At 25.0% G+C, this 10538-nt stretch overlaps 1 protein-coding gene across 1 annotated transcript; it reads left to right on the forward strand.

Annotated features, from left to right (window-relative positions):
- Positions 1-6213: 6213 nt before the first annotated feature.
- LOC8289512 (26S proteasome regulatory subunit 6B homolog) lies at positions 6214-10136 on the forward strand. Its single transcript, XM_002523618.4, has 6 exons — positions 6214-6808; positions 7429-7659; positions 8446-8604; positions 8691-8843; positions 9037-9120; positions 9636-10136. The coding sequence occupies exons 1-6, from the start codon at positions 6323-6325 to the stop codon at positions 9768-9770; spliced, it is 1248 nt and encodes a 415-aa protein (XP_002523664.1). The 5' UTR covers positions 6214-6322; the 3' UTR covers positions 9771-10136.
- Positions 10137-10538: the final 402 nt, after the last annotated feature.

Raw genomic sequence — 10538 nt, forward strand, 5'->3', positions numbered from 1 at the left:
AGGATTCCTAGTCGAACTAGGATTCCTAGTTGGAGCAGGATTCCTAGTTAGAGTAGGATTCACATAAAAAGGAAGGTTTATCAACTTTTTCAAAATCTCACTATTAGGTTTTACAACGAAAACTTAATTTATAGAGCTATTATCCATTAAATATTATCATTAGTCTTAATTTTAAGCAATAAATTGAAAAAAAAAATCAATTTTTAAATTAAAAAAAAGATTAATAAGGTAAATTTTTTATTTGAAATATAAATATACTAAAAAGAAACGAAAAACAAAAAGAAAAACATGTGGGAAACAAAAGAGTTTAAGTTAATAAAAAGTAGTATAAATGAGAGATAAAAATAAGATAATAGTATAATTTTTTTTTTACACTGTATAAATTAAAAGAACAGTGGGACATAAGTTTTTTTAATTTTTTTATCAATATATTGCAACACCTGCAATTAAGGGTGTTTATCATTCGGTTTAGTTGGTCTATAACTTAATTTGATGGGCTTATAAATAATTTAAATCTAATCCAAATTATATAATGATAAAATTTATTCAATTTAAAGCTATTTAGCTTTGGCTTTTAACAGCCAATTTAGTCGGTCTATATTATTTATCAAGTTTGACATGCTAATTTTCTTTCTAAGATTAAAAAAGTATAGAGGTAATTACTATTTACTTCCTATATTTTTTTCATATTATACTAGTTACTTTTTGATATTTAAGAAATATATTTTCTATCTTTCTATTTTGTAATTTTATATTAAAAACTCCTTTCATCATAATGTCTCTTAAACAATTGTTAATTAGGTTTGGCTTTTTATATTATTTGATCCTTGATCTTTAGTGTAATATACAAATTGTCCATTATAGTTTATTTATTATAGTAAACTTTCTTGTCTAATTTTTATATAGAAATTAATTTTAGTGTGTACAAAAATAATTAATTAATATTCTTTAATTACTCTAACTTTAGTATAATTAGATTCTAATAAAATTTAAATATTTTAAAAGAATTTATATTAATCAAAATATTAAAAATTCATATAATTTAACTCTAAATTTTTAAAATAAAATATATAGTATTTTTATTATTAATTTTATTATAGTAGATTGTGACATTGATAAGAAGTTTGAGGATTAAATTATATTTTTTATTAATTTAATTTCTTAATTATATTGATTTTTAAAAAAGCAAAGAAATCTTAGTGTATTAAATAAAATGTACAGGACAATTTGTATATTACAAAAAATTATGATATAAAAATATAAAATCAAACCTAATCAGCGATTTCCTAACAAAAATTTTAATGAAATAAATTTTTTAGTATAACATTATAAAATTATAAAATAAAAAAATAAAAAAATATATTGTTAAATATGAGAGTGCAACTATATAATATGAAAATATACATAAGATAAACAGTAATTATCTCAAAAATATATCATTGTATGTAAATTAATAAATTTATCTCAAAAAGTTAAAACTATATATACCTGTGTATGATAAAAATACATTGCATTTGTTTTATTAAATCAAGTATTATTTTTGTTATAGAATAATATGTTATTAATATATTAACAACTTTAATAAAATGAAGTAAAAAGTAAATACGATATGAACATAATATGTCATAGTATTAAGATTCACTTTCCATAAAAGTTTCAAGCTTTACGATTATATATAATATCAAAATAATTAATAGTATAACAAGAAAGCTCCGGTGCTTATGAACACTACTTTTCAAATCAATTATATCAAAATAATCAATACCACATCCTTTTCATAAGAGTTTTTTTTTTTTTATCTTTTCTCATATTTTTATATTAATGTTAAGTGCCGAAATAAAAAAAGAATTTATTACAATATTCAATTAAATTTATATTTCATGATTTTCATGTTTTTAGATCATAACGGAATTAAAATCTTAGATTTAAAATCAAATCCGATTCTGTAAAAGTTAAAGCCACATTTCTTTTATTTCAACTGGATTAAATGGTTTTCATTTTGATTAATTCTGTTAAAATTTTTCTACTGCCCTAATCGCAATTGCCATTATCACTATCATCCAACATTCATTGTCGCAACATCTGTCGATTTGCGAATTTTATCATTGAGGTCCAATAATATATATATATATATATAGATTATTAATTTTAAATTTTAGATTTTTTTGATATGTGATACATAATTTTGATTTTTATATATTTATTTATTTTTACATGATTTTTGGTCTGCTATTGTGATTTTATAATTTTTTTATTAATTTATTACTAATTAATTACATTTCTAACTAAATAATAATTCTAATCCTAAAAAATATAATGTTAATTATATTTTAATATTATATTTAACTAATAAATAATTTTTTAATCAGGATAATGATAGTAATTTTATCATAAGAAATAACATATTAATTATAATTTAGTATTATATTAACTAATAAAGTAGTTTTCCTGTTGGATAATAATTCTAATTTTAAAAAATAAAATTATATTTTTAATATATATCTAATAATAATTAATTTTTATTATATAATAAATTTTTAATTCAAAAATAGTAATATCAATTATATTGATAGTATTAATTAATTCATATAATACTATAACTATTTCATAAGTATTTTTAGAATATTTTTATGTTATTGCATTAATAAAATTTTAAAATTTTAAAAAATTTAAAAAGCACATTTAGAAATAGCTAGTTTGCTATTTTTTTAAAATATTATTAATTAATATTAAATATTTTATTAAATTGTATCTATCAACTTGATTTTATAATCAAAATAATATCACACGAGTAAACGACTAGTTTCATTAATCAAAGGTGATAAGCGAAATTTAACAAATCTATTACATATATTTATTAAAGCTGAAATAAAAATTGTGAATTATTATTAGCTTTCCATTTTGTTTACTATTTAATTAATGGGCGTTGCTTGTCTCTCTATTTTTAAAACTTTTGCATCTTTCTTATTATTATTTATTATTTTAACTAATGAATTCCACTAATCATTTTATTATATTTCTTTAAAGATTATAATTGTTTAAGCTTTTTTTTTCTCTTCCATTAATTATTAATTTAAAACAACCAATTTAAAAACTCTTATTTAAAATATATAATAAATTAATAAATAAATAAATTTAAAAACAAGAAATTAGAAAATTAGAGTATATATACTTTTTATTCATAATTTTCAATAGTTGACGCTTATATACTATTTAATTTTTGATATCCAGTACTTATATCATTATCGATTTTAACTAAAAGATAAAAAAAATAAAATTATAACTATATGAAATAAGAAGGTTCTTCTTTTTCCTCAGGTTCAATTTTTTTTCCTTTTAATTTAAGCCATCGATGATTGCACTAATTTTAAAGTTTTAAGCTTTACTAAGTCAAAAGAAATTATTAATTAAATTTTATTTGTAATCCTATTAGTATAATATTTATAATTCTTAAATTATCTATCACTTAATTTTCAGTTTGATAATATTAAATTTTAATAATGTTATATATTATTTAGCTATTTAATAACTTATTTTATCATTTGTTAAAAGTATTTTTAACTTTTTTAGAATAATTACTTATTGAAAATAATAATTTTAATATATATAATGTTGATATTAGAATTTCATAATCAATATAATAAGTTTTAATAAATTTATAAAGATTTCATTTAATATATAAATTAATTTATTTAATATATAATATTTTGATATAATTTTAATTTCTAAATTAATTTTATTACTGTTAAAAGATTTTAACCATACAATACTCAAACAAAATTGCTAGTTTAATAATAGTATTAGATAAGATACTTTAATATTTATATATATATATATATATATATAAGAAGATTTTATGCTTTTCTATGTGGCTTTTCTCTATTTTTGAAGGTACTTCTCTTGATTTACATGAATTCTTTTTATAGATTTTTTTTCTGTTAGATTTTTTTATTTTTTTCTTAAAATAAAATATTTAAGAGACTTTCTTTCACCTAAACTTTTTAGCTTTTTTTTCTTTCATTGATCTTGCATTTAAATTTTTTAACTTTTTTTCTTTTATTGTTCTTTTTCTTTCATATAAAATTACTAGCACTTTCCTCATATATTGCATGATTCTTTTATTTATTTTATATCTAAAATTTTTAATTTATATATTATATAATTCAATTTATAATTATATTAGTATAAAAATAAATTTTTATTTTATTTTATGATACTTTTATATATATATATATATATATATATATATATATATATATATATGTTTATCAAGTTTTACTCTTTATCTATTTTATTGCACTAAAGTCTCTTATATTTATATAATATTTATTTTTAATAAATAAGATTGTTAGAACTTTTGCTATTTATTTATTTATTTATTATTATTATTCTAATATCACATATATAGATTAAATTTCTTTATTTATTATATTGGACTAATAAATTTTTCAATATATCACAAATTTCTTTTAACTATTTTTACAATCCAAATGTAAATTTCTATTTTTGTTATTTTATTAATTATATATATATACATATATTTTATTAGAAAGATAATAAGATTAATTATTGGTATGGAGCACTTTTACTAATTATTATACTTTTTATAATAATATTCATTATTAGCATTATTTAAGATCATATTAATTTATAATTTAATATTTTTATGAATATGTATATGTCATTTTCTTATTGGAAGATAATATGACATGACTTCATAAAATTTTGCCACATAAAAAAACTCATGGAAAAACTTAGTATCTTTTATATATATCTTATAGGTTTTATTTTTTTAAAACTCTTATTCTTCTATTTCTAAAGAAAAATAAAAATTCTTAATTCTCATATTTTATTTATTAATTTTTTTACTATTTATTTTATTCACAAGCTACCACAATCTTCTTCAACTCAATTTCTTCATTATTCTTATATTTATTATAAATTTTTTTCTAGAATGGAAAAACTCTTTTATATCTCATATGGGTTTCATAATTATAGGAATTGCTCTATAAGTGATATGGGAATGGAGCCATTTTACAAATAATATCACATGAGTTTATTATTTTTATTTTATTTTTTTACTTTTTCTATGCTAGGTTAGTGAAATTCAAATCAATAGTCTATATATATATATAAAGAGCATTTTAAGAGATGTTTTCTCTTTTCTAAAAGTATTTTTTTATTTTCTAAAATTATTTTTATGTATTTTGATATATTGTTTAAAATTTTTATCACATATTTTAATATAGTCTTTTTTTTTTCTTATATAACACTTTTTTCTATTCTTTAAGGATATTTGTGTGTTTTGTTAATATATTAATTTTTTTCTCTAAATGATTTAACCTTTATTGGTTTATTCATATTATTATCTCTTTCACTTTTAACAATGCAAGTTTAAATTTTTAATTTTTTTTTTAATTTCTTTCAGATATTTTATTTAAAGAAAAATAGTAATGAAGCAAAAATTATCAAATACTGAAATTTTTAGTAATCCATAAAATACTAATTATAATGAAACTTAATTACTGATAATTTATAATATATAGTTATCTAATATTTTAATATTTATTATATTTTTTAATATTATATAAATAAATTATTAAAATTATTTAATATTATTCTAATAATATTTAAATTCGCCAATAAGGCGGATACTCGTCTAGTTTAATTTATCTTTTATTTTATATTTATTGCTCCATAATTAATTAAAATACTTTAATTATGATTATATATAAATTAACATAATATAATGATGAGATGTTTATTCCATTAGATCACATTCTAATTTTCATTCAATTACATAATTAATTATATTCACATTTCTTTCTTATAGATCCAATTAATTACATTCACCTTCATTCTTTCAAAAGAAATAAATTACAGTCATAAGCAAAGGGCAACTACATAGTGTAAATTCATAAATTTATCTTTTGAATTGTTTCAATTCATCCACATTAATCTCATATTATCAGCCCTCAAAATGCACATTTTCCTTAAGGGGAAAAATTGCATAATTCAAACTACTACTACTACTAATAATAATAATAATAATAATAATAATAATAACTTTTTGATAAAAAAAAAAAAAGTATTAATAATATCTTTTTCTAATGAAAGGAAAACCTATATTCTAGAGCAGAGGATTTGGAATAAGGGGTAATTTCGTCAGATAAAAATTCTTACTTAGCCGAAAAGCCAACATAAAACTCAAAAAATAAAAGACATCTGAATGTTCCTTTCTTCCCCAATCACCCAAATCAAAATTCTCTCTTTCTCTAAGAGCTGAACAGAAACCCTTTAAAAAAATTTCCTCTTTACCAGAATGGCATCATCGGCAATGGTGCTTGATCCGAAACCCGTATCATCACCATCAAGATCCGACCTCCAACAACAATCCTTCTCGGACCTTACAAACGCCGATGAAGACGACCTCTACAGCCGTCTAAAATCACTGCAACGGCAGCTCGAGTTCATAGACATCCAAGAAGAGTATGTGAAAGATGAGCAAAAGAATCTAAAGCGGGAGCTGCTGCGTGCTCAGGAAGAGGTGAAGCGGATCCAATCGGTGCCTTTGGTTATTGGTCAGTTTATGGAGATGGTTGACCAGAATAATGGGATTGTGGGCTCTACAACTGGGTCTAATTATTACGTGAGGATTCTTAGCACTATCAATAGAGAGCTTTTGAAGCCATCTGCTTCTGTTGCCCTTCACCGACATAGTAATGCTCTTGTTGATGTTTTGCCTCCTGAGGCTGATTCCAGTATTTCTTTGCTTAGCCAATCTGAGAAACCTGACGTCACTTACAATGTACGTTTTTTTCTTGAATTCTTGAATTCTTTGTTTTTCTTTCGAATTTCAAATTAGGGCTAAATATTGCAATTAGGGTTTCAATTTATTTTACTTTTTTCAATGAATTTAGTATTGTAAACTATTGTTGCTAGACGTGTTTATATAGCTTTTGTGCTGATTGTGGTCAATTAGGTTTTCTGCAATTAGGATTTGTTGAAAGATTGTATTTTTGATTTGTTTCACAATAATAATTTTGGACGGAGTAATTGTAGTTATCCATTTGGGTTTATGGTCGTGAGTGACTAGCTAATTGCTGTTGGAATATAAATTTGTGAAGGCCATTTTAGGTGGGTTATTTCTGAAAGTAGTCAAACATAGTTTCGTTTCTTGGGGAGTATTGTGACATCAAGTTTTGCTAATAAGAACTGGAATTGATGACATGTGTGGATCTTGATAAATCTTAATCTTAAAAAATAACTGATCTTATTGCATATCCATTGTTTTCTAAAGGGAGCAACTACATTACAGGCCAACACTTTATGATGGTTTCTTCTAAATTAGTAAGCAATTTGGTATGAAACTGGTATGATCTTACCATCTAACTCCTTACTGACCCTTTCTTCCTTTTGTTTTGGCAGGATATTGGAGGATGTGACATTCAAAAGCAAGAAATTCGGGAGGCAGTGGAGTTGCCACTGACTCACCATGAATTGTACAAACAAATTGGAATAGACCCACCTCGTGGCGTCTTGCTTTATGGTCCCCCTGGCACTGGAAAAACTATGCTTGCCAAGGCTGTCGCCAATCATACAACTGCAGCCTTTATTAGAGTTGTTGGCTCTGAGTTTGTTCAGAAGTATTTGGGTGAGGTATGTTTTAAGAATTACAGAACAATCGTATTGGTTCTTTTCATATAATGCTTTTCTTTTTTTCTTTTTGAAAAAGGAAAAATAAAATGCTTGTTAATTGAAAATATCCTGAATAATTCCATATGGATTTAAATAACTATGCTCAATTGCTTTACAGCATAGCAATAGTTGATTTCCTCTCGTAACAAAAGTTGATTTCTAGACTACAAAATTGGAAGTAGTGACTCAATGCTGCAGTATAGTGAACTTTCCAAATGCAACATCCTCTTATTTGTATTGAATTGATTTTTATCTTCAACCAAGTCTATAGCCTATGATAATTGGTCATATATTTACTTCAAAGGACAGTAATCTAGCTCACGTTGAGAAGGAAAGAGTAAAGGAATTTTCCAATTATGAAAGAGAGAATGAGAGATTGAATAGATAATAAAATGATTTTTCTTTAGATCTCGCTTGAGGCTTGAGTTTTCGTTTCCCTTTCAGCCATCACCCTCCTACTGGCCAACGTTTAGTGTTTTTCAGTGATAACTGACTAACAACAGTAACCCTTTGATACCAAATACAAATAAAAAGGGGTAAAGTATTATTCTGGTGCAACACCCACTACCGACGTTTGAGCCCAAAACAAACCCCTTTCAACTTTTATCCTGCATAATGAAATTCTCAGCTAATTTTGATATGGTTTTGAAAATTAAAAAACAAAGTTATTGTTGAAAGATATGCTATTGATTGGCAAAAGAGCTATCTTCTTCTTGTATTGCCTTATAATATCTTATGCATTGTCAGGGCCCTCGTATGGTTCGTGATGTTTTTAGACTGGCAAAGGAAAATGCTCCTGCAATTATTTTCATTGACGAGGTTGATGCTATTGCAACTGCTAGATTTGATGCACAAACTGGAGCTGATAGAGAAGTTCAACGTATCTTGATGGAACTTCTGAATCAGGTAATGTTCTCTAGAATTTTGTGATATATTACATATGTGTTAAATTATTGATTATTAGCTCTTTGACTTCATATTTTCCTCGGTAGATGGATGGGTTTGACCAGACAGTGAACGTAAAGGTAATTATGGCTACAAATCGGGCGGACACTTTGGACCCTGCACTTCTTCGTCCTGGAAGGCTAGATCGAAAAATTGAATTTCCTTTGCCGGATAGACGGCAAAAGAGGCTCGTCTTCCAGGTAGTTCTATGTGATTCTGTACCAGGACGATGTCTTAATTTTAGCTAGTTGATTCATTATTCGAACTTTGTCTGAGGTGGTGGCATCTTCTATGGCCTCAGTATCTCTATAATTTGTTGGTTTTCTAGACTTCCCATGTTTCACTGCAAGTTAATTGAGTATTAAGGGCTTTTCCCCTTCACCTTTTTTACAGGTTTGTACTTCTAAGATGAATCTCAGTGATGAGGTTGACTTGGAAGATTATGTTTCTCGACCAGATAAAATCAGTGCTGCTGAGGTTAGTTGCTTTTATTTCTATACTAGCACCTCTTTATTTCTGAGTTTTTATATTTGTTTCAGAAGGTTGCATTTGTTGAGAAGGCTATTCCTGCCTCTATAATTGCTGACAGCTCTTCAGCGGTCTCCAGTAACTGTTACAGTGTTACTCCTAGAACAATTCATCAACTATCAATAGCACCAGCACTAGCGCTATTGTCATTGTCACCTTGGACATTTAAAATAAACAAAAGAAGGCCTTTTTATTTTGTTAAATGGCAATAAGGATAAACACCATTAACTTTTTCTTTTTGAGCAAAAGGTTGTGTTAAACCAGAACCAAATGGTCACATCAGTTATGTGACGCTTTCTGCTGTTGTTGCAAATTAGCCATAAGAGGGAGAGATGGCTGATGGCTTGGGACTGGTTCAGAATATCTAGCCCATTAATGTGTTTATTAATTTGTAGTGCTTGTTTAATAAATGTTTGGCATTCACTATATACTTACTACTGTTTGTAATATGTGGCTGGCTGCAGATTGCAGCTATTTGTCAGGAGGCAGGGATGCACGCAGTGCGCAAGAACAGGTATGTCATACTACCAAAGGACTTTGAGAAAGGTTACCGGACCAATGTGAAGAAGCCTGACACCGACTTTGAATTCTACAAATGAGAAATGCAAAGCTTTTTATGCTTATGCCGGGCGAACTATCAGGACATTGTTATTAGGGATGGCTATTTAATTGCAGACAAGATGCTGAAGACTTGTACTCACCCCTTTTTAACACTATTTTATATGGAATTGCTAGTGGGTGGTCATTGATACATCCGAGTTGATGCAGCATGTTGGCGAAGAATGTGCATTAGTTGCTCATAGGCTAGGCTCTCTATGAACCTTTTCCCTTTTTTCCAAGTTCATGTGTTTCATATGCACTTAATGTTTCATTATATGACATTATCATCCCCCAATCTTTTCTCATCTCCCTTTGTTTTGTAAACTTGTGATTACAGAAAAGTAGTGTCTCTTGCTCTTTCTTTTTGTGTTTGTGTTAAGGTTGCAAATGAGTTGAGCAGATTGAATTCGGCTTGCTTACTATTAATTCATTTGAGACTATCGATATATGTTATTTAGGGCTCTCGAGTTTATTGTAGTCTAATTTATCATATCATAATCATAATAAATACAAAAGATAAATTTATTGATTAGGCTTCATTAATTCTTTAATTAATTAAGTTAATTTAGATATTTATTAATTAGATTCGATGAGATTAATTTAATGATTAAATAATAATTATTTTAAATTGTTAATATATTTATATTATCTGACACAATATATAATAATAGCCATTGATTAGAATGGAGATAAATAAATATTTGCCAGTCAATACATCATAATTTTAAAATTATGTGGAATTTTTTTTTATTATTAAGAAATTGTCA

The sequence above is a fragment of the Ricinus communis genome, chromosome 10 (assembly GCF_019578655.1).
Source record: "Ricinus communis isolate WT05 ecotype wild-type chromosome 10, ASM1957865v1, whole genome shotgun sequence".
Classification (NCBI taxonomy): Eukaryota; Viridiplantae; Streptophyta; class Magnoliopsida; order Malpighiales; family Euphorbiaceae; genus Ricinus; species Ricinus communis.